The sequence below is a fragment of the Spea bombifrons genome, chromosome 12 (genome assembly GCF_027358695.1).
Source record: "Spea bombifrons isolate aSpeBom1 chromosome 12, aSpeBom1.2.pri, whole genome shotgun sequence".
Taxonomy (NCBI): Eukaryota; Metazoa; Chordata; class Amphibia; order Anura; family Pelobatidae; genus Spea; species Spea bombifrons.
In genome coordinates this window covers 8,846,855-8,872,822 of record NC_071098.1, presented here as the reverse complement: position 1 = coordinate 8,872,822, position 25,968 = coordinate 8,846,855, and the positions used below count along the sequence as shown (strand labels likewise).

The window sequence follows — 25,968 nt, the reverse complement described above, 5'->3', positions numbered from 1 at the left end:
GGTTAAAATGCAATATAACTTTCTATATTTTCACTACATAGTACAGAATAGGACATTTAGGAGTGAAAGAAAAGCCATCAGGGGTTAATACACAAAGCATTAGTTCCTAGGATGAGCTTTAGTTTTTCTTGCAGATCATTAGGTAGCCCAGACTGGTAGCCATTACAATAAAGCAGGTTAGTCCAGAATTATCAACGAATAAATAGTTAAATGTAAAGCCCTGCGGGTCTCTGATGACTAAAGCCCTCCCTCTTTACAGAAGCTGAAGCCTTTGATTGGCTACTCCCCCTGTCAATCACCCTGGGTGCTCTGCTTCCTCTTTGAAAATGTTGCAAGTTTCAGGGGGGATCTGATCTGTAGGTGATCTAGTGATCGAGAGGGGATCTAGTTACTGGACCCCCCCCCCCATCTGATCCGGGCTGTCTGCCCCCTCCTATAGGGGCTGAATCAGCTCCATATTTCCCAGGCAGAGGGGATGGTGGCTCTGCTGCTGCAGCTGCAATTCGTGCGGGATCGCTAAAGTTATCTGGCTGGGCAGGCGGAGGGTGACTCGGATGTGAGTTCAGCCAGCGGTGGGGCGAGGGGGCTCCTGTCTCTGCCAGGCTGGCATGGATGCCCTGCACATGTGATCTTTATTTTGGCCGGGGGTGTTCATGTGTACACTGTGGGACCTGTGTGTTCATTGGACCGGGAAGTATACAGCGACATATTCCGCTGCTGTGGAGATCTAGGGGGGTACAGGCTGCTTCCTGCACTTGGTGCCCATGCTGGGGTGAAATCAGACGGTGAGAGGGGGCAGCAGTGTGTTGGGATCGCCATGGGCACTGGGGTTTGCAGCAGGAGGCAGAAGAGCCTTCTCCACACAGGCTTCTGTCTGCTGGCCGTGCTGGGGCTGGCGAGTGGAGGCTTCCTCTATAACTACATAATCCAGAAAGCCAAGATCTCCGAAGCCCAGGCGGTGAAATTCAAGCAGCAGCAAGAAGCTCTCTCTGCACAGCTGCAAGGTAAGGGGTTTCCCGTGGTCAGTGGGGAGGGAATGGCTTTCACATCGGATTTCTTGATGGTCAGCCAGGGCTTTTAGTTTAATTACCTGCCTGATCTCCGAGCCTCAGGACTTAAGAAGTTCCAAAGTTCCCCCAGCAGGACTTCTAGAACTCCAGGGGAAGATGATACAACATTGTAACAAGTGTGTGTTTCTCTACATGTCTGTGTTTACATTCATATACTCACACACATTCATATACTCACACACATTCATATACTCACACACATTCATATACTCACACACAACAATGTATCTGCTGGTGCCCTTCAGGAATAAGATGATGATTCTTAGAAGGGGATACATTCTGTGATATAAAACTCAGGGACATGTTATGCAAATATATATAGGTAACTTAAAAGTGTATCATTTTCCAATAAATATATCTAATATTTTGTTTTATAATAAAAATAAAAGTTGGCTGGTATGGATCTTGGACATGATGTTGACTATGGTGCCGTTAATGGCACTTAATGCAAAATATCAAATACCTTTTAAAGTGTGGCTTTGAGGGACTGTCCCCTAGAAATGTGGACATTTGGGAGTTATGATGATGATGGAGCCAGTAGGCACGTGTTTTGAGGCTTTACAGCCCAAGCTTTACCACTGGCCATGGGTTGGTTACTTTATACATGTGTCAACCAGCCTCCATCTTTCCTCTCCTAACTTTGCAATATTTGTAGTCCAGGATCTGGTGGAGAACCTGCTTTCATCACCCTTGCGCCAATTTTTTTTTATAGACGGTGATGATGTTGGACCAAGATTCCTTACTAGTTTCTAGAACGTGTTGTGTTGGAACTGATTCTTGGCCGCATGGCAGGTGGTGTTGTGTTTGGGCGACCTGCCTTCTTTACGGTATTCTTCTGAAGGTTTGTTAGCTTAAAATTCTGAGCGTTGGCCAGACTGGAAGAGATCCATTTTCCTCTGGAATGTATGTTGTGAAAGCATGATGTCGCAAGACGGGTAACAGAAGGAAGTGGCCTTTTCAAAAATATTCTCAGGAAGTGGACGTGGGAGGCCTGTTATCTAGGCAGTGTTTACGCTGTGTAAGTACACCAGTCAGCAATAACCATTAACTACATTCAAAAAAATCTTTTATATGCTTATGTGCTGGGAACAATCGCTGAATGAAAATCCATTGTTTGCCCAAGAAAAGAGATCATAATTCATGGTTTTCTATTCAGATGGTGCCAGGTTGCCATGGGTACTGGGTTGTCTAAAGAAAACAAACATTTAAAGGGGCTGATTAATCAGTAATATAGTTTGTGATCACAATTATTGTTTTGGAAGTTTTATTTATCTTTGATGACCCCATAGTTTGTTTTAATGATATAGATGGTGGCTTCGCTACCAGATATGGTCCTATGCTAAAGTTTCTAATGAGTTTGATAGTTGGTGTCCAGCTTCAACCGTAGGTAGACCCGATTTATTAAGTTTGGACATGGTAGACATCTGCTAAGGCAACCCTGCATTTGGTTTGATACCACGGTTTGTATCCAGTTAATGAATTTATTAAAAATGTGTTAAGTAGAAGAAATGAACCATGGTGATCTGGAACATCGTGACAGACATCGTATTGGTAAATTAGTAGGAATACATAAGACGCTTGTATCTTGAAGCAGTCCCTCAATGTATGACCTGAGATCAGTTGAGCTACCACACTACTGGCCAGCCATTCCTGGTTTACACAATTGGACACGGTCCATAGACCTTCGTTGGTCACGAGGCTGAGCTGTACCACGTGTAGTATAAGACATCAGGGTGTTTGTCTAGTAGACTGAGCTCCGATAACTGATTTAGAACGCATACAATAGCTAATGGCTGCCTGAAAACATCAAATTACAGTTTAAAAAGTGAGATTTCCCCTGTAAGTGGACGAAGGTATTAAACATTTTCTCGTATGCGCCTTCAACCTGCGCTTATTTAAAACCTGCAAAGGTAATTTTTTTTTTAGGCTTATGCCACTAACATAACAAGTTCCCGATGGCATAAATCTCTAAAAAAAATATTTGCGTCTCTTAAGAAATCTCATCTCTTCAAGATGCAATAGTTGTGAACCGTTACAAAGCGTTATATTAATATTTATATTTTCCCCTTCTCTCGGGTTTATTCGAGCAGTGGATGTTTTCACCAGTTTTATGGCTTTTTGCTATTATTTGCTATTTCTATGCCACATTTCATCTCTCCATGCTATTGGTTTGAGCTACGACTTGATGACTTTATGTATGTAAAGATATTAAGACATTTTTTAAAGTGACTTAATAAATTCTCACACGCTGCTTTGTCTGAGCGCTCGGAAATAGCGCCATACGTCTCTCCTTCATTCGTATAAGAAGACTCCTACGTCGTCTAGAATGGCTGCAATCTATTATACCTCATTTAGCCAACGGAGGTGAATTCTCTTTACCAAATCCGCTCCTCTGCTTTCCACGCCTCACGCAATACAATGATGTACTTTTTATCTGGGCAGATCTCTTGTACGATAGGATTATCGAGTTAAAAAACTTGGCTGGTGAAAAATTATTGTCTTGAAGGCACAGATTCTAAAGAGAAGGAACCCCTAATGATGCCCTCCTAGGTGTCACGCAATATTTTACCTTGGCAAACCCCCCGGTGATGCATTCATGACCACCAGACGTTCTGAGCTCCTAGCAAAGAGGGATCCAGGTCCTAAAAGGCTGCCTCTCGCTTCGGAAGAAGGACTCTTAGGAGGGATGAAAGACTGTGGGAAAGTGGATGATATGCCTTCAGCCATAAACCCTCGCTTGAAGGAAAACTAGGAGGTTTGGTTTGATAAACCAGATCCCTTCCAGTATCTCCCCTACCAGCTGCTCTGTCTAGAGAACTACGCCATCTGCTAGAGCATCTGTAGGAAAAGGTCCGCTATGTGGAGGTACTGTTTCCACCATCATCCATACTCCATTCCCTACAGCCCAATACTTTTCAGTAGGCAACTTGGTTTGGGTACTAGCAGCTCTGTTCAAAAAAACTCTCTGCAACCTTAAAGTTCATTTGGCAGTAACTGTGGTGTTTGGTGTAAAGCAGGCAATTTAATTGGTAGATTGATTTTACTGATGAAGCAAGAAAGGTTTCACCACTATTTTTCTTCTCCAGGCAGCAGTAGTCTGTCTTCTGTGCATGCATTTCTTGCATGCCTGTTCCTTTTTTTTGAGTGTTTTTACGCTGTTCAAAACCTAATTTGTTAGCTTCTTATTGGTTGAATTGTAATGTTGTGAAACAATTTTGTTTTTATTGTTCCCGTTTTGTAATGCGGGCACCAAGTTGATCCACCTAAGGCCGACGTTGCGCTTGTAGATTGTAGATGTATGTTATGATGGGAGCTGCTGGTTTGACGGATCTTCAGAATACGTTTGGTCGCTTCGGTGTCCCAGATTCTGTTCTCAGGCTTTTCCGTGCCTGTGTGGGTCGCATACCCGCCAGATTGTCTCTGCCTGCAGCAGCATGGGACGACCTTTCACATTTGGCTCTGTTCCATGGAGCCTTGTTGGCTTGCGTTCACTTGTCTGTTTTGCTGCTGAAAGAAACAAACTTGATCAGTTCGTGCTGTAAATACGCTTCGTTGCTTGTAAAAGTCTGACTAAATTTGCATTCTATTTTAGATTTACATGAGGCTTCTATTTATGGATGATGTCTTCTACTGACACCCTTTCTGTCATACGCTGCTGAATATAAAAAAACCAAACCCATGAATCTTTGTTCTTCCATAATAATTACAGATCCCAACATTTCCCTCTTTCTAGATCTTATCGTTTATGGTAATATCTATTATTTATATAGCGCCAACAAGAAATCATTCATATGTTATTTAACTTTTCTAGTTACGCCGCTGTTGGGTCACGAACAATGCCAAAGTGTTTTTTTTCTTTAAACAAACAAACCAATGTTATTTTGTTGAGTTTTATGGAATTTTTTCTTCCAGGTTGCTTTCTTAATGCCAACATTATAGTGAATAATAATAATTATAGTGAATAATAATGTTTGAGAGTATATGAAATGATATGGTTTTATTTCGTGAGAGTTTTATACCCAGTGTCATGCCTCTGTTACATTTCATTTATTTATAGAGCACTTCAGTCAATTACAAGCTGGTACAGAAGGAGAAGAGGGCCCTGCTCTTGGGAGCTTACAATCTAGTCGGTTGGGAGGGAATTGGAACAGTAGGAGAGGACGGTTTGGATGGGGATGGGTTGATGGCGTCAGGATGATCTGTAGAGTTTGTTGGTTGTATAGATGGCTTTATATTAAAATTCATTCGCTACATCTTCACTTTACGGCACTTTGCTATCTCTATAATGTTTTAGGTGTGGGTTCCATAAACAAAAACGGAGAGGAATGTCACGTACAAGGAAACTGCTGCAATTATATAGTTGTTCAAAGAAAGACTTAAAGGGGACATTTGTTTTGTTTTGTAAATCATGTCAGAATGAAAAAAAATTGCTATTCCCTTTTTTATTTATTTATTTTATTATTTATTTAGTTTGTGCGTAATACTGGTATTTTCAGGAGGCTGACATAAGCCATTTATATGTTCTGGCTCTGTTATCTTAGCCCAGTCTAACAGTCAAACGCCCTTTATCATAGAAGCTGTGATAAATAATAGAATGGCTCAGTCTTAATCACCCATGCTGACTAATGAAAATGGTGTTTCATCTGGGAAAGTCGCCAACATGATCACATGACTGACAACAATGGCAGCCTCCAGGTCTACAGATAAAGGAAGTTTATTGGAACGAAACATGTTTATTTTTTTTTTTTTTTTTTGGGAATTCAGACCTCCATTACTGTATAGGACACTGTTCTTGCCGAACTAGAATCCTCGCTGCCTGTAAAAGGAGGTCAGTCCTGAAGATCAGGACTGTCCTGTGAATATCGTGACTATTGGGAGGCTTTTCTTTATATGTAGAGGCTTGCTACCTAAACCACAATTCATACTTTGCTGCATCCTTGGAAAAAAAAAAAACACCCCAGCAAAAATTCTGCTGTAATGTAAAGAGACCAATGTTAATAATCACTACAAGATCAATAAATGCTTAAAGTAGTTGAGCCAAATTCTGCATTTTACAGATCAGTCCATTAAATAAACGTATGTAATTGTGCTTTATATATTAAAATAAGGTTGGTTTCCAGTTCAAGCAAAATACCTACGCAGGAAAGTTATTTTATATTCCCATATATACCGTATTTTATATTCTGATAGCGTCTCGTTAAACTGAAAATGCCGGTTTTTCCACCTTTTTGTCCCAGATCCTAGCTTTCTAAGGAAAAATAGTTTGTCTTCTTTTTGACCAGTTATCTCCAAAAAAGAACATTGGCAGGAATCCCACGCTATAGGTAGTTTTAAGAAATGAATTTATTTATATTAAAAGCTGCGACAGCTCAACATTTTTTTTTCTACCAAAAGAGCTACATGAATTGCCAAAATTTTTTTTAATTTTTTTTACTAAATTCTTATTTTTGATCTCCTCTTATTGAAATGAAAAGAATCTGTCACGTTCATGGAATATAGTTAATTTGTGTAATGGATCTGTCTGTTAGCCAGCAGGGAAACCTTCCATGTGTGCATATAAATAATGCAGAACGTTTTTAGAATCAAATATATTTTTTCCTCTAAATGTAAGCAAGTTATTGTGTTGGCTTGTGCGTTGCGTGTGATCTTGTATTAAAATAATTAATTTCTTCTATCGGTTCTGTGCCGGGATATTCTGCAGACAGGCTGTTCTGAATTAACCGTACACACAGGGCTGCATACCAGAGTACTAACCGCAGAATCTAAACGCTGTTTCCACATTGTGAACTTGTAAAAAAAAAAAATAAAAATTCTGATTAATAAAAGCCATAATTTAGCATTCCTAGAAAAGGCGACGGATCCTCACTTTCGAATACCCCTAATGTGATCCTTGAACGTTGCGATCACCATGAGAGGTGAAGCCATTGATGTGTTTTGTAGGGTTACTGTCCTAGGCCTGGTCCAGGGCTGTAGCTATAGCTGCCTACACTGGGGTGGGGGGCAACAGGGGCTGCTCAAGCATGGGAGGGCTGGCACTTTCTGACCCATAGACTCCTTAACCCCCCCCCGTAACTAACACATATGCCCTCACACTTTTGTTAATACACATAAACATGCTAACAGACATTTGAACATTCATGCTAACACACACTTACACAGACACCTTCATGCTGACATGCACTGTGGCACATTCATGCTTACACACACACGCTTTCACTCTAAAATACACACATACTCACTTCTCCACTCACAGCTTTCTTTCTGGCTGCAGATAAATCTTGCCCCTGATAACCAGAGTGAAATTTGTTTTGCTAACTTCTAGTCCAAGGTCATCTCATGTAATCACCGGGAGATACGTTTTTGATCGTATTGAGTAATGGCGTTACTATCCAGCCAGTATTCCGGTAACTTCACAGATGTAAAGCTGGTATTAGATGTATAAATGCACTGTGCTAATATAGCCGTGAATGAGTAGACTAAAAAATGTTTTGACTCTTTTAGGTCTGTACAACATTTACTTATTATGTTGCTAATTTTTGAATAATTTTGTTTAAACTTTGAAAAAAAGAAGACTTTCACTCTGGTGACATCAATATTCTAAACCAAACAAAAAACACTGATGTCAACAGTAGCAACATTTAATAAAACCATTTCCATGACTTGGGAAATGGTACATGCCCCCCCCCATTAAAAAAAAATAATAATAATAATAAAAAATACTAATGAACAGATCTGTGATGTGCGGATGAGATGCCCCTGTACCATTTGCTTATCGTTCTCGTTCTGTCCTCAGTGGTGTACGAGCATCGTTCCAGACTGGAGCGTTCCTTGCAAAAGGAGAGAAGTGAACACAAGAAGACAAAGGAAGGTTGGTTGAGGTGTTCCTTGTGTGTGTCGCGCTTCTGTGTTCTAGAGGGCATATCTGGCCTTCAGCGCTATGTAATGCGTGCGGCTTTATTTAGGGTGACACCTTAGCGCATCGGCACATCGGCATGTTCCTCATTTCATGCTGTAATGTGTATTTTTTTAAAAAGTTAGGTTGACTAAAACTTCTGCAAAATATATTTGACTTCACAATTGGTGCTTTAACAAATATAGTGAAGCACGGTATTATGATTCTGGATTAGAATACAAATACTCACATTTTATCTGGAATCGTACATCTTTGTAGCTGGTGATCAAACACAAACACTGTGTAAATATATATATGTTTACCAAGTTTGTCCTGTTTTCCATGGAATTTTCAGCCCTTTTGGGGTAGTTTTATTAAATAATTGAACTGCAGAAAGCTCCCACCTTTATAACGGATGGAATTTTTGAAAGTTCTGAGTAACAACTGTCACAAGTTAATTAAGTTCACATTGTGATCATGTATGAAGATTGCTGGTAATCTCTTGGTTTAAAATGTTTCCCTTTTCTCTCTCTCTCTTTTTTTTTTTTTCTTTTTTCAGACTTTTTAGTTTATAAACTAGAAGCTCAGGAGGCGTTAAATAAGGAGAAGGTAAGCGATTTATCCTCATAGATAACTCATGGGAGAAGCCATAGACAACCGCCGCTTATGCATCATGATGTCAAAGATCGGATGTTTTGGTTCTGAAAGGCCGTCTCTTGGGGAGAGTTATCCGTCGTCTTTGAAGATTTTTATATTTTTGTGTTGCGTTGGAATGAGTCATCTCCGGCTGTAGGATGTTTCAGTCTGGAACAGGCGCTGCTGGTACCCTTTCTGACCAAACATGTCTAGTATGTAGAAATACCCTCCGCTTTCAATACTGGGCGAGGGCCGCCTGTGTTTCCCAATAGACATCAGCTGCTCATAATGTCTCATCGTGTGGGTTACTCAAAATAACAGGAATAACCTCTTGAAAATAAAGTGTTATTGTGTTGTTTCATACAAAGCAAGGTAAATATCACATTATCCGGGAGTGTTTGTAAGTGGATGGTGGCATTGCAGCATGGCGGAAGAGCATCGCATCTCTTTATATAGTTGCGTGTCCCTTCAACTAAAAGTATTGATGGGCACCCTCATCAAATCTGGGGGAAAAAGTCCTCGGTACCTCTTGTCCAGCTGGTCCAGGCATCATTCTACTCAAGAAAGCCGGGCCCTGTACCAGAATGTTATAGTTTTATGATGTTTCCTGAGTTGCAGTGGCAGTAGAGCTAACATGGATCAGGGTACACGATTTGTCCTACTCTTGGCCTTTAAGGATCTGAGCAGGTCTTCCCACTTACCTGTAAATGGGACATGGGGGGGGGAATTTCTTTAGAAGTAGTTTATATAGATGGCGGAGAACCTTCTAGGCTGAAGTGTTTCCTATGTGCACAAGTCCTCAAACCTTTTTGGTTTTTCTGGTTAACTGATATTTACCTGTCAGCGAGTAAATATAATGTGCTTAATCAGCATATTTAAAGTGGTCCACGGTGCTGGGAATCCCCTGTTTCACAAGTTACTTTTTTTTGTTGCAGCAAGATTCTATGAATCGGTATGGGGCTTTAAATTCACAGCACAAGATATTAAAGGTAAGATCTCCGTTTGTTTCTTCGTATGCCGGCGGTAACGCTGCTAGGGTGTGTTTACAAAACTGCAGGTTCTGGTTATGTAAATATGTCCTGAATTGTTTCAACGGACACGTCTATCGACCCTGCAATGTGCTGGGAACAGCGTGCTCCCTTCTCAAACATCTATGTGTGTCATTGGACATATATTACAGGCCCCAGCCCATAGCTGGTAAATTAAAAAAATTGGATAATATTATTAATAATAAAACAAGCAAGACGAAGTAAACATAGCGTGCTGATGAAGCTGTGGTTGTGGAGTTAAAGTACTGTGCCGCCACACCAAACCACTGTGACAACCTTGGACTTCATGTGGATTTTGTTTTGTTTTCTTCCAACCCAATTTGGTTTGTAATAAAGCCTTTCGGCAGAGTAAATGCTTTTAGACCTTTGCTATCTGTGCTTACAAGGATTTGATGCCCACATGCAAAGCCAAAATGTGACTAATAACCCTTTTGACAGCTACCCAGGGGTATGAAGCCAGTGGCTTATCTGTCAATCAATCATCCTATCTAGCTATTTTTCTGTTGTAACCTTGGTAACTGGACGGGCTGGTCCAGGGCAAAGTGTATTCATCAACTCTAAGCTAATTTATTGAAGGTCCAAAGAGCATCTTGTCCCCTGAACTTTTCTTTGTTTTGTGTACAAGTTGCAATAATAAAAATTACACAGACCGTATAAATTGATTCTGTAAGTCAAACGGCCAATCAGTTAAAATGAGGATTTGCATGAAAAACATGTACGCTTTTTTTTTTTGTCTTTTCTTTCAAATCCAAAACTTCTCCCTAATCATGTTTCTGCTTATTTGGAAATGGAATTGCTTTAGAAGGAAGTTGGCGCCAACACAACGTGCTGTTTGCATGGAGTATGGAATCTTTTGTGACCTTTTTGTGGTGGGGATTCCTCTGGAGATGGGTGGGCGCTGGTTCATAATTTTTCCTCCTCGTCTATAAAATCTTATTTGAGGATCATACGTATTTTGCTCTTCTCATTCATCATCTAGAATCAGCACGATGAGCTTAAGAAGCAACTTAATGATTTACAGTTTGAGCACAGCAACTTGAAACTAGAACACAGAAAAACAATCGAAAACCACAATCAAAAGATCTCTCAACTGCAGAGGGAGAAGGACAGCTCCGTCTCTGGACTGCAAGGTAACCCCCCCCCAGCAAATCTGTCCTCTTTTTAAATACCACATTTGCTCAATTATAAGATGACCCTGATTATAAGACAACCCCCCCAACATTTGAATATTAATTTAGGAAAAAAGAAAAAACCTGAATATAAGACTACCCTATAAGAAATAAGTTTTTTACTAGTAAATATTATTTCACATGTAAACTATTTTTCATATTTAATAAAAATTATTTTTTGTAATCCTTTTATTTTCCAACCTGCCCCCCCACCGGTGACGTGCCCTTCAGGTGCTCAGTCATAGAAGCCCCGGTGGAAGTGCCGGCAGCAGGTTGTTTGTGCTAAACGTGTAATTTTGACTTTTAAGATCACCATTGTGAGATAATTGACAGCCTCCTCCCATGTATAGCACTAACTGGAGAAAATTAAAGCATGTGAACGGCAATTAAACACCATATAAACCCAATCTAAAAATCCTAGCTAATTATGGAGAAATACTAATAATATACTTACTTAGTGCGTCTAGTCAGCAGCCACTTAAAAATGTTTTTCTGATCGCATGTATCCATCTATTTTGTTTCCAGATACTATATCTAAACTACGTGAAGAAAGTAAGCTGCTCCGGAAAGCTCACCTGGATGTCCACTCACAGCTCCTCGGTGCTCAGGTGAAGAGACGATATACACTATCCTGCGTGCTTAAAGTGTCTGGGTCATTCACAATGTTGGGTCATAGCCATCAATGTCCTCCCATTTCCAGGGTTAGGCATCACGGGTTTTATTGTGTGCAGCAGGAACTACAATAACTTCCCCAAAACACCAAAAGACAAGCAGGAACAGCCATGCTTCTTCTCTATACCTCTTACTGTATGTTCAGAGGGGGGTCACCTTTTATTTGAGATTTCACTGAAGTCTAGCAGCTATCCTGAAAAGATTTCATTGGACGGATACTGAGCTGTAGAAGAACATAAAGGATGATTTTCTAATGTAAAAGGTTACCCGGTCACCCAATTTTGGGCTGTCACTCAGAATTGTGTAGGCTTAATCACTGATCTCCCAGGCAGCACCAGAGTCATAAATCTCTATATGTATAGTTCAGGAAGCGCCAGTGATGTATTTTAAATGTAATTTTTGACAGGTTTCATCTAAAAAGCGTTTAACCTGGCATGACCTTGATAAAAAAAAAATAAGCTCTACACCAGGAGACATAAATATGGTTGCTGTATCCGGCATGGTGTCCATGCCGCTGACATTAGGCCTTCATAAAATCGGATTGTATTGGGCAAGATTATGTTCAAGGTTTGTAATAAATGTATACCCTTATACTGAATATTAATTTATAGCACTCTTATAGATGATGTACAAGGGCATTACTTGGGCCATCACAAAAAGTTAAGGTTGCTTTATAGTAAGAGACGTAACCACGCATGAAAGTAAACTGATACATCATCGTTCCTTATGAATAATAATACTTCATGATTACAGTTTTTAAGAATTAAACTGATCCTAAAAGACCAGAAGGAACCTTAACGCAACCCAACTGGAATGCAGTTCATTGTCTGATCATAAATACTATTATTATTATTATTATTATTATTATTTATACTCGCCCTATGACATTTAGAATCTTAATGTCTAAAGATTCCTTGTTCCCATCTGTGTATCAAATCGAAACCTTTACGAACCAAACCGCTTCTATCGTTATTAAGCCTGCGTACCCTCCTTCCCGTCTATCCGTGATTATTATTCACCGCATCCTTGCTCTCGCCCAATGTTCATCACCTTTTTCCTCCCTCCATCAATAATCCTCTTTTTTTCCTTTCTGTATATATATCAATCTCTTTGAATTAACATTCACCATGTTACGAAAACCATCACGTCTTGTGTACACGGTTATCAATATTCATTTAAGTTCAAGATTTGCGCTGTTAAAACAAATCCCCTTTTTTTTGAATGCACTGTTGGAGAAATATTTTGTGCATGCGCGGCGTAGTACATTTCTACACTTTCTGCAGCAGCAAATATTTGACTTCAGTTTGTGGGAACATTGAAAGCGTTCTTCGAGTGTAGGCGCATGATTTGTTTTTTTTCTTGTCAATGCTGTGATGCTTCTATTTAGTGGCTGAGGAATTAAGGATCGGAGTCTAATCACTCATCAAAATTAACCGTTTTATGTCTAAAATGCATGCGTTGCTATTTAATAATAGAGATGGGCAACCCAATGTGCATTTACTTGCATGGATGAGAAGCGTGCTAGCTAGAGCTAAGCCGACAGATTCAGCCCATCTAGTCTGCCATTTTTTCCTGATGTAAAGACGCAGACCTTAACCCCTTAATGACAAAATGCATTGTTTTCAATGGGTTTAGAGACCACCTATTGTCCTTAAGGGGTTAATTAGTGCTTTATCTTGTGCTGTATGCATATCGCATGCATAATTTGAACCCCCCCCAACTTCACCAAGCAACATGTCAAACAGTGCCATGTTAGTCGTCAAACAGCTTTTCAGTGCCATCTTAGCCCCCAAACAGCTTGCCTGTATCTTTCAGCTACCTTCAGCTACCGGCTTTTCAAGAGGCAGTCACAGGGGTCACCCGGGCCCCCAAGAGTGGCATGCCCGGCCTTCGTTATGAACCCTGCGACCATGATTGTTACACCCCTACACGTGTTTGGCATATTATGTATACACCACAGTGTGTGTGTGTGTAGTTTAATGTTGCCAGTCTTACCATCATTGTGACAATGAATGGTGCATTCAGCAGATACAGTCCACTGGTTACCATGGCGAGAACACCACTTTTTAGACCAACCATCAGAATACTTGATACCTGGCCTTGGCATGGATTTTGGTGCATGCTGCAAAAAATATATATTTGAATAACTTAGAACCCCCCCCCCCCTAAATATTTGCTATAGTAACTCAAGCCATAGTTCATTCTTCAGTGCTGGATTCAATGAAGATTTAATCTTGGATGTGAATGTTTCCTTTTTTTAAGAGGAATGGTCAAGATAACTCAATGGCCAGAACTCCACCTCATCACCCAGTTCTAGAGGTTTCTTCTCCAGAATAACCCAAACCGTATATTATGTCCGCCTGAGTTGCTGAGCAGATAATATTGTGTTGGGAATTATTGGGCTTGTAAAATATACGGTGTTCAAAGTGGTTTCCGAAATGCAATATCTTACAATCCTTTTCTTAGGCCCAGGTGGAGGAATTCCGTCAGCTGAAAGATGCTTTGAAAAAAATGCCAAGTTTCAAGGACCATGAGACGCGCGCAGAAAACCATCAATTTCTAACCGCCGCTAAAAAGGTATCAGAAAGCGGAGTATTTTTCTGAAGAATTGTTGTTTTGTAAACGTTAAGTGGTGCTAAAAACACTGTTTATGGTAAATATTATTAGCACATTAATTTTTTAATATTGGTACAGAAAAAGGCTTTAACAATCCTGCTTCCTATTTATTTCAATTGTAAATATTTTTAATGTTAATTTTTTTAATATATTTAATATATATATATATATATATATATAAAAAAAATAAAACCTAAAAAAGGTTTACAATGTAAAGATATATAATAACTCTGGCCTTCAAAAAAATAGCACAAAGTCTGTGCTCCCTCGGGTGGAAAAATACGTTTTTTTCTTTTTTTTGTGTCCTGTCATGGCTTCTTTTTAAGTCTACCTGCGTTTATTTATCCTTTAGGGTTATAAAGTCGCTGACACTCAAGCGCCTCAGAAGCTACCGGGCAATGATAAGTCTGCAGCGGATCTCCAGATCCCCGGAGGTGAAACGCTGCCTGCGAAGACACTTCCAAGCGGTCTGCTGGACTCCGCTACGCAGGACAACTCTCTGGTTCAAAGTCCGTCTGTGCGTTTAACTCCCCCAAGGCCAGGGACACCAAACAAAAGCGAAAACCATGTCATGAGATTCGCCCGGACGGTCAACAGCCTGCAAGGTCCAAAAGAGGTAAATGCTGTTACTGTTATTTAATGCTTTCACTTCCAGAAGAGTGGGTGATGCATTTTGATATCATTTTGTTTGCACCGTCATTAAGACTCAGCTAATGTATAAAGCCATAGAATAGAAGAAAAAATGAACAGACAGTATGTCAGCCGGGATTATATCCTGACTTTATGAATAAAGGGTAATTCCTTGTGAAGCACAGAGGAATAGGTTATTGAACTAGGCCTGTAAACTTAAAAATTTCTCTAAAGTTAGGCAAACAAAGTATAATATGTAACAAAAGTTATGTTCAGCTACAAAAAGCAACACACATGGCAAACTAAGTGAAATGGACTATAAAAAGCATCCTCCTTATACAGCGCAATAACATGCTATCCTAATTCTACACAACAGCGTTCCATGAACCACAATTTACAGTTTCGTTACTTCTGTGTTTCTACTGTCAGACATAGAAAGGGATGGGGGCACGTAACTCCAAAATATAACGTAGTATGTTAAAAAAGATGACAGACTTTTAAAAACACATTCATTTGGAGGGCTTCAGAAGAGAGGTGGACCAAAGATGGAAGGATGATCAAGGGACCCCAGAGTAATGACATTGGGGGCTCCATCAATCTTAAGGCAATCTTGTGTAGAACCTTAAGGTTAACTGCTTTCTTCTGTGCAGTGACATTAAAGAAAGCATTCCATATTCAAGGTTGTGGGCCGGGTGGGGGGACTTGTCAAATATATATATATTTTAGGAATCTTAATCCAGCCCTAGCAGGAAGATGATATGAACAAAATGATTGGTTGAAACATTCTAAAGCCCATTACAAATTGTGCCGGCAGCTTGTTAATTATGTGATTTTTTTTTTTTTTTTTTTTATTTATTTATTTTTTGATTTTGAGTTAAGATGGTAAAATTGCTGTTATATTATTTCCTGTATTTTGACAACTTGGTCCAACGCTACTGTACTGCATGGAAACCATAAAAAATAATAGCATACAAAATGTCAGACACTTGTTACAGGTAATAGAACACTTTTGTGTTTGATAACATGCCTGTCTTGGTGTCTCTCCAAATTATACAAATATAATGAGCCATAGTGTTATTGAACTAGTGTTATGTAATGGGGTAAGCGCGGAGCGATTACTGATAACATTGCGTTTTTTTCCATTGTGGCTGTTCAGTTAGCACTTTACGCCAGTACTGTCCATATATATATTAATACAATGTGTTTATTTTCCTTATGCTATTATTATACTTTTATTATTAACCTAAATAAAATGGCTTTATAATTGTAGGAGGTCAGTGAAGCAACAATACATCTGTCCGAAGAGCGGCAATATGGTCATAGACTGCAAGCTGCCTTAAATAAAGAAGGACCTATGGGCCATGCACTGACTGTGAACAAGCAGGTGCCTATTCAGAGGTGTGTGGCAGGATCATGCTCTCTCATTGTCACCGGTTGGCAATAAGCATACTTGGGAATGTTAAAAGTTTAACCTAAAGTCTCCCGATGAAGCCCTGGGTCTCCAGGTCGGTGTCCTCTTTCTGCAGGCAGGCTAGTGGAGCTTGGCCACACCCATTACTGTCCATATACGGTCCTACTTCCTGCCCACTTAAGGCTGCCTGGGTCTAGCCACTCCTCCATCCAGAACAAGTGCTATCTCTAAGCACAACTAGCCCCACCCTTTGTAAAACTCCCCAGGAGAGGGAAAGCTTCCTGTCCTGGGAAGTTCCCAATTAAGGCAATAAGATTTGTGGTGTACTTGTGACTAATTGCACCCCCACCCCACCCCGTATAAATATAATTTAAAATAAAATATAAAGTTACAAAACATATATTCTGGGTTCAGCTAGTGTTATTGTCTATATGTTTTTAGTAAAGATTTTTTAAAAGCTGCAGGTGCATTGTAAAAATGTTAACACAACATATAAACCATATCTTTTTTATTTATTTAATTGTTATTAATGACAGCTACACTTTTTATAATTGGATATGATTGTGCTGCTCTGTGTTTAGCAATAAGACAACACTACTACCTTTTTATTTGATTGTTTCCTGGCCATTAAACACGGGATGAGGACTTTTTCCCTTTGTGAACAAATTGACAAGGCCGTGTGTTTTGTTTCAAAGCCCTTTTATCCAGTCTTCAACATGAACCTTTTTTATTTAATTATTTTCTTTCTTTTTGTTGACACAGCAAGAGTGAAATCAAAAGCCATGGTTAATTCTTTTTAATTGAAGAGCTTAAAAAGTTGAGCTCAATCTTTATTTTTTTTTTAACTTTTTTTTCTTGTTTAATTAAGCAGCCATCATCCCTTCTGGGGGTTCTGGTTGCATGCCTTTTGAAAATGTATTTATTTAGTGTAATCCTCTTATATGTGCTTTAATGTTTTTAAAAGAGCACAGGGATGTCAAATAACTGGGAAAGTGCTGCAATCCTAAAATAATTTGTAAAACTATTTAATAGCTACTTATTTTTATTTATTTTTGGCACGCTATTCCACGCTATTGTGATCATCTGAAACTTTTGTACATTTGACATTGAACAGTATAAAAAAAGTGCCATTTTACAGTTTTTTTGTTTTTTTTATGCATGGTATATATTATTTCTCATGTTCTTTGAATAAAATATAATTAGGGGAACTGGATAAGTAAAATAGTGTTGTGTGTAGGGTTAGTGGCGTGTAGGTGAATTATTTCTTGGCCCCTCTAGTGCACTTACGTATACTCTTTATCCCCTCTTCCCCTTACCATCAAGGCTCACACCATATGTTCACACATGCTTATACACATGTGCGCATACAGTCCAACACCATATACTTACACAACCCTATATACGGTACATGAGCAGTACTACACATATACATTAACACAGCTACTCCTCATCCCCTTTCCCATTATCTGTTTAGCTCACACAAATTAGGAAATAAATAATAATAAAAATATCCTAAGTAAACGTTAAATCACTGGCATCCTTTTTATTGCACTGGCTAGACACATGTTTCTAATTTGTCAATTGTATTGGATTTTCCATGAAAAGAAATGTGTGATCAGAAATGTCATGTTTTAGTTTACAATCATTCTTTTTGATACTTGTATTACGGTTATTATACATTATTGTATTGCCTTTTGGTCTATTCACACACTTACTGAATAAGATTTCATAACTTATACTTTTTCCGGTTGCCACGTCTGGCTAATGCTTTATATTTCTGGTGCAGCTGGCAAGATATAGTTAAGAAGGTAAATGAAAGGATGACGGAAGAAGAAGAAGGCAATGAAATACCAGACAAAGATGTCAAGCCAGAAGCGGCGGGTGATGACATACCAGCGGTCAATTGGGGCAGACGCTCTGGGTACCCAGCAGGCAACCAGGATGCTAAGGATGAAGAACTAGAAATGGGTAAGGCTAAAACGTTGCACAGTGGGGTCAGAGAAAGTGAACATTGGGTTAAATTAGCTTTATTGATTTATTGAAGCTTCAGGTTGCAAATTAAATGGTAAAGTAACAGTATTGTGTACAAATCGCCATCAGAAATATTACAAGCCTCATTTGTTTTATGTACCCAGTAGGGCTTTGATGTAGCTTCCAAGAAGTTTATGCCCTTGGATGTCCTAACATTATTAATTTTGTTGTCAAAGTTTTAACGTATCCTGTTTGTTTTTTTTTTTTTATCTCTGATCATTTTTACCTGCTGCCAAAAAATGTTAGTACCTTGTTTGCTGGTACCACGGAGAGCAAAGCCAGCGGGAGTTCCCTGTGTATGACTTAATGAGAAATAACACTCCAGGGCAGGCTATCTCTTCTAATGATCTAAAACTTCACATAATTCTAAGACTTTTCATTAAGTAGACATAGTGTAGTTTGCTGTTCTTTGTATCTCTGTGCTATCACTCACACACACGCATATAATAATATATATATAATTATAATATAATTTATAGGTGTGTGTATAATCTTGTTTAAATCTGTAAAGACTGGTTATTTGGTTTATGAAATTGTAACGATCTGGATAAAGCAGCAGATCGGCTTTAGTTCTTAACTTTTATTAAGTTCTATTAGTTTTTTTAATTGCCCCTCCCCCGATTTACTTATTTAATGAACTGGCTGCATGATCGGTTTGTTTCACAGAACCCTGCTGTAGACACGCTGGCAGCGTATGTGTGTGCGTGTGTGTCCTGTCGTGCATGTTAAAGTGGTGGGGAGGAGGAGGGGGGATGATTTAATAATTTAATCACTTTCTCGCAGATGCTGGGATGATTGACAGGGAAGAAAACCCGCAGTCTCCGAAGCAGCACGTAGGCCGGGAACCATCGGTGAGTGTGAGAGCCATTACAATGCAGCTCCTGGCTTGTGCCGCTCACCCCAGAGACGCCGCGCTGTTAACGCTCGGCTTATTGCGATTCTGCAGATATGCGACTTGCACCAACACGCAGAGCGCTTTAACCCCATCAGGCTCCGTCTAAGGGTTCTGAGCTATTCTGCATGCATTTCCCCATTACGTACACATTTTGTTATTAGGTTAGTTAAATCTACGTAGGTATATATTTATTGTGTGTTTATTTTAACTTGCCCCTGCGACTACAGTGTTTTGTTGGCTGTGGGCTTGGTGTTTTAATAATGACCTCTCTCCTTCTATCTCATGATGCTTTTAATATATTAGAAAATATGGAAGGCGCACACCGGTCAGAGATTAATAACCTTCGCTGGCGGTCGCTCTGCCCTTCCTGATTTTCATCTTAAATACATAAAGGTACAGGCAGTACGGCATTTTCTTGGAGGTCATGTGGCTTTAGAAAAGTATTTATAGGAAGAGTAGAAGTAAAGACCGGGATGTAGAAGGTGGAATTATGCAATCTCCAGAGATGCAGAAATGGAATGGGGGGTCTTAGATCAGATGACCATTGTAGAATGACCAGATCTCCCCGCTGAGGGTCCCACCTCAGACACAGCATATCTAGATGACTGCTGGAATGATGGAAAAGAGTAGCGGACACCCACGGGGGTATTGTCAGTTACACTTGTGGGTTTTGAGTTATGGTTCCTTGTATCAACTTATTTGTTTCTTTGTATCATTTGGAGTCCATACCTGTCTAGGAAAATGAGTTCTGTTATTGGTCAGAGTCTGCTGTACCAATGGGCTCATAGACGGTGAAAACATGTTCCTGGGGGTAATGACTTGCAAGATTATTATTTATTTATTAAAAAGTTTGGGGGGGTATAGACAGCAATCTAATGCAAATGGAAAGAACCCACAAGATTAAAAAAACATTTAAATGTGATATCTAGCATGCCAAAAAGACACTTTGTCTGAGCTCTTGATACCTTTTTCAATGTTTTTTTATTTATAGACGAGGGTATTTTAATGAATACTGTAGAAGTCTACTTATGTCATGTTTATGATCCAACCCGGGGATGCCGAGTCTGCATGGAATTAGCCAATCGGATATGTCTGCAGGGGAGAACAGTGTGATGCTGTCCAATCAAAACCAGGAGTTTTAATTTGATAGTGAACATTGTGCATTCTGTATGGTGGCCTACAGAGACCAAATCATGTTCCATTTTTAATAAACTGAAATTAACCACGCGTAGATTTCCAGCATGCCGTGAGGAGTGTGCTGTTAGAAGTAGGTTTTAACCTCTTGTGTTCTAGAAGAGAGCATTATTTTATTATTTGAGAGAAAAACTGGTGCAATTTATTTTTCATCATCAAAGTATGACTAATTTCACCTTCAGAATATAAAGGCTGTTGGAGATCCTGCCATAGATCCCAATAATCCAGGGGAAGATGAGTTTGAAGAGGCCGAGATAGATCAGACAAATTTTGAGGTGAAAGCCGAGGGTGTGAATGAACAGGATCAGCACTTGGCAGGGAACAAACATAAGGTACACGTCCTTCAAAGGTTAAAACTGATCTTTAAAACGCTTACAGCTGGACTTGTCAGCATGCGAGTTACTTCTTCAGTTCCATTATTTTAATCGTATAAAATATCACCGCGATGCTGTCGGGAGAACGGTTCACAGGGAATTTCAGGCGCTTTGGTTTTTTTGGCAACCATAATAAATTCAACAAGGCATGGTGGGCATTCACTTTGGTCGGCATACAAATCCTGCAATCGCAACATGATATGAATTAAAAGGGAACTTATGTTTGCATTATCGGTGAAAATACGTTGTTTCGATTAATTAATGGAAAGCTAAAAGTGCCGCAGCCGTGATTGAATGGACCCTGCTGTGACCCTCTGTGCCATAACAACTCGAAAGTGTCCCATGATGGAGGTGGAAGGGGCCAAATGGCTTCGGAGAGTCTTCAACACAGAATCACTCTGTAGGGGAGGCTGCTGGACTCCAGTACTTATACTTATACTTGAAAGATTATTAGGAGACACATCTCCAGGCATAGGGTCGACATTTTGGTTCGTCACCATAACACACAGGAGCTCCGACAGCCTCAATGTGTCCAGATATAGAAGCAGGAACCTTTAATCACAACACATTCTCTTAAATTGTGTTGCAGGTGCCAGAGGTTAGAGAAGAACAAGAGGAGCCATATCAAGATGATCAAGAACAAGACAATGTAAGAACAAATGGATCCTGAGATGTATTGGGGGAGTAATAAGGCATTGATTTTCTGCCATGGGGCTTTTGTGGTTCTATTCAAAACACACGTGAACTCCGTATAGCACTGATAAGGAGCTTGGCATGAAAAAGAGAAATCATTCTTTTTCCATTTTCAGAATTTTCCAGTTTGGAAAAGGCGGAAAGCATTTGTGATCAATATAAGCCCTCCATCCCTATTCATCTTCTCTGAACCTCTTATTTGAGAGAGTATCGCTCTAGAGAAAGAGATTTGTAGAAAGAGTGAGACTCACAAAGCGTATGTGAGAGCCAAACACATGAAAAGGAATATAAAAAAGGAAAGGACTATTCCCCTGTCTCTTGCACGTCTCATAATATTACGGCGATAAGTTACTTCTGAGCTGCTCTCCAGATATTCGCACTTCTGTTTACCGACCGTTGAGACCACAGCAAACATTTCAAAGATATTTTCTAACACAGGGACGGTAGACATTGTTATCCAACTCGCGTGACCTCAACGCCTATTCCATCTCAACAAAGGTTTGCTGTAAAAAGCAAGCAGTCTGCTTTGTTACGCTTTCCTATCTTTAAACGTCGATATCTAAAGACGGCAACCGCAGACATGAAAAGGAAGGGTGGCTGCAGGGAGCGTCTCTTCCAAAGACAAACAAAAAATGCGAGGTCTAAATCCTATTTTGATTGTATTCTCCCTGATTGTTACCCTTGATTGTTGGATCCAAATTGTAGAGATGGAAATTAACCAAGCAATCCCATTACCTTGAGTAACCTTTTTGATTGCCTCTGATGTGCCTGTCATATTTGAAACATTTAATGCTTTGGGGACATTTCTTTTTTTAAGCAAGGTGAGGGCTCTGTGCGCATGGTTATGCTCCCAGCTTGCTCACGAGTCTGTTCTACAATAGATTTTATTCAGAACACATAACGGTCTGCATTCAGAAATTGCATTGCGTGCCTGCTGTTATCTGATTGCTGCGTAACCATTTCTGTTCCCAAGTCTGCTGTGGAAACGGCCATCTGCATAAAATAAAGATATACAAGGGGAACAAATGTTTGGACAAGAACGAGAGTTATAGACACGCTTCCAGTGGTCTTTCACTCAACCTTCAGGCAAAACGGGAACAAAAATAAAGCTCTGGTGCAACTCCAACAATAGATAAATATCCATAAAACGAGGCACTCGCGGGGCTTAAAGCTGGGGGGAAAATATTGCATCGACGTTTTTATCATGAGGACTTTTGTATATGGACCTTGCTTTGAAAATGCACCCAGGTATGAATCTACTCTCCTGAGACTGTGTGCAGGGTTATGTTGGATTATAATATATGTAACATGTGCGAGCGAGAGAGAAGGTGGTGGGTTGCCTTGTAAAGTTAAGAGAATTTAAAGGCTGACGGAGTGGAACGTCTGGGTGGCGAGTGGGGTGGTCTTCTTCGGTTTCAGACCCTTGCTCCTAGTACAGAATGTTGAAAGGGGTGGGGGGTGAACATTAATGTGATATTGAAAATAAAAAGGATGTTCTAAAACCTCTGTGGCGAGTGATCTATAAAACAAATTGAAATATGCTCTTATCACCATAGCAACCAATCAAATGCTGCTGATTTATTCCAGTTTTTGCTATGGTGATAACACCACATTTCAAATCTTCTGAATTTAAAGAGGCATGGGATAGACCTAAAGCTTTCTTCACTATAAGACCCGGCCATAGACTGGTTTAAACCCATACATCAGGAAAAATGGCCGGACTAGATGGGCCGAATGGTTCTCAGCTTGTAAGGAAGTTTCTCATGATTTTAGCAACTCTTCTTTTTCTAATTCATTGTATGGCAAGCAGAGTATGTGTCTAGTATTGTATAGTGAGCTTTTGTGGGTACTGCAGTTAAGGTAGACCCCAGAGATTTGGGGATAGGAGTTAAAATTCCATGAATTCAGAGGTGCTTTCGAAATTATATGATTTTGAGTTCTTGGTGGATTACTTACAAGATCAGCATCTGTAGAAATATTCTGCATTACAATCTTTTGGGTATTTTTTTTATATTTTCTATATTGGTCTTTAGATGATAAAGATTTGTTACTTTTATAGTATTATGTTGCATTTATTTTTTCTTTGGGTTTTTTTTACAGCATCACAAAACACATAAGGGAGTCTTTATGGTATTTGGAAGAATATAAAAAAAACAAACAAACAAGCAATTATCCTTTTAAAAGCAAGCTCTGCGGAAAGAAAAATTGCCATATGTATCCTTGGCAAAGTGCCTGATAATCTAATACGTTTTGTAAAGAAATAAGCCAGGAAATGTCTGGTGATCTGCGCGTTCTTGACGCGTTCTACCCAAAAAGATTAAGGTTCCGCATCGGTGTTCGGCGAAGAGAGCAGCTGCGTTGTTGTATTGCTGAGTGAAGAACAGGAAAACTGCTCAATGTGCATGGCTGTTCGGCATCTCCATTTACCTAGGAACGCAAGATTGGTTAAAAATGGCACTCGTTTCCTTAATATTTTGCTTGCTTGAAGGCAAAAATTAGTTGGGGACTTGTATAGTGGTCAGCAACTAATTTTCTGATTAAAATTTTATATATATATATATTTTTTTTATTGTTTTATAGAAGAATTTTACTTAGAAGAATTGTTGGAACGAATGGTTTTTTAAGGATTTTTTTAAGCCCGCTGAATGGTGTGTTTTTATTCCGCTCATTGGTTTCCATGCGGGCAGAGAGCATGTTGATTGATTTTTATTTCTCATTTTTATTTGAAATGTGTTGTTCTGCCTGCTTTTTATCTATTGTCTCAGTATGGCACAACTCTACATTGCCTAATGTAACGGAAATATCACATTGTTATAATGCGTTTGAATTCTGCGATGTACACAGAGCTCACAGGGTATTTTTAGGCTTTTTTCGGTGCTGCATGAGATGCTACTTTAAGCCATAGGAAACCGGATAAGAAAATGTATTGTCGCTCCTGTGAGAACGTGTGCCGGAGCAGACGGAGGGCTTCATTTGGTAACCTGCCTAGGGCTCTTTACTATTAACTATTTGTGTTGCTGCGTTATATTATGCGGTGATATGGGCTATCTGTGGATAATGAGAGTTAGCCCTGGACCCGATCATCCAGTTCTGCGTCTCAAAAATCTAGAATCTATAATTTACATGAAACCTGTCAAAACTTAGTTGGCGCATTTCGAACCAAAATGAGGACAAGGGTATGAAGCTCAACCTTTTACTGGTGTATCAGTAAACGATATTCGTGTTCTGTCTGTGGATTGGAGTGTCTGTAGCTGTTTAAGGATTTGATCCCTTTGTTCTTTTGAACGACGAGTGGTCATCTACTACCTCGAGTCAATACAAAAAACAATCTACATGACTTTTCAAGGACCTGTTACTTTTATGCTTTATTTATTTATTTATTTATTTATTTTTCTTCTGGCAGGAGGAACGTGAAAGTGAGCAACTGGAAAATGGCGAAGACTTGGGTCAAGATCACAGAGAAGCCGATAAGCAGGATGGAAACAGGAGACATGAATATTACTGACTTCTTACTTGAACTTGACTGTAACTGCGGTATCCGCGTACATAGTGACCTGGGATGGAGCTAGAAGAACATCTTTAAGAACCATAAGCCTGTGCTTGGATGTACGAGCAACACGGTCTACTTTAGCATTCATAGAACTGACATCAGGGGCCTACATACCTCTATTGGTGAAAAATTCAGCATTTTTTTTTTCAAAATTTGCCAGACCTTTCTTTTACTTTAACTTTTATTTTTTTTTTATTTTTTTTGTAACTGTAAATTAAAAGATGTTTATTTTGGATTACATCGTGCTATAAACATTCTAGTTCTGTCCTCTCCATGTCTGTCTTGTAAAAATGTTTATTTTGGAATTCTAGAAAAAGCAAAGACCTGTTTTAAAAAAAACCAAACACTAAGGATTAACTTTTTATATATGCTTGTTTTCTGTAAACCCAAAGAAGGTGTTTGCGTGATCCTCACTTTTCTGCAATATACAATGTTTTTCTAAATTATTATTATTGTATCAAGATCAATTTTATAAAGGAATAATAAGTTGAGTTGTTTGTGGGCATGTATGCGGTCATATGACTGCAGAGGTGCATATGGTGGCTAATGATACCATGGGGAAGGCATTAACAATAAAGTAATTGCCCTGGCTGTAACAGAGAATGTATGACATTGAGCACCAGCAGATTCCATTATTATAAGGGGACGGAGGCAGAAGGTGAGAGGCTGTTTGGATGAGGATGGTTGAAATGTAGGGAAGGTTATGATAGCGTAGCCTCGGTTACCTGTGCTAGGCCTACACTTTAACTTAAAATAACAATAGACACGATAACCATAGTTGGGTTTGAAAAGGCCGCAGGCTATTTATTTAACATGAGTCATTGCCACGCAACCTTAAGTGCAATGACTACCAAAACTAAACGCCAATAAATAAGATAATTAACCTAAAACAAATAACTTACACCGATTTTCCCAGCGCCACCACCACACCAGCTCAGGAAGGTCATATCCCTGGATGCCCAAACCCAGACCGGAGGTTCCAACCGCCAGGAAGCACCAAATGCTCTCCCCCTGCGACAAAACCACCAAACCGGGACGGAGGGCGCGCCAAATGATTGAGGTAAAGAGACACGCAAAATGGCGCCA

General features: G+C 39.6%; 1 protein-coding gene across 2 annotated transcripts; it reads left to right on the top strand.

The window, feature by feature from the left end:
* Window positions 1-433: 433 nt before the first annotated feature.
* Window positions 434-25,373, top strand: LOC128470013 (Golgi integral membrane protein 4-like). 2 transcript variants are annotated; one of them, XM_053451840.1, is made up of 14 exons: window positions 434-1,004; window positions 7,864-7,938; window positions 8,522-8,571; window positions 9,534-9,587; window positions 10,627-10,777; window positions 11,342-11,424; window positions 13,955-14,065; window positions 14,457-14,720; window positions 16,005-16,132; window positions 17,932-18,113; window positions 18,960-19,027; window positions 20,448-20,597; window positions 21,229-21,288; window positions 24,736-25,373. In XM_053451840.1, the coding sequence occupies exons 1-14, from the start codon at window positions 818-820 to the stop codon at window positions 24,835-24,837; spliced, it is 1,665 nt and encodes a 554-aa protein (XP_053307815.1). In that variant the 5' UTR covers window positions 434-817; the 3' UTR covers window positions 24,838-25,373. The 2 variants fall into 2 exon arrangements, with proteins under 2 accessions (XP_053307815.1, XP_053307816.1); XM_053451841.1 differs by lacking the exon at window positions 20,448-20,597.
* The last annotated feature ends 595 nt before the right edge of the window (window positions 25,374-25,968 follow it).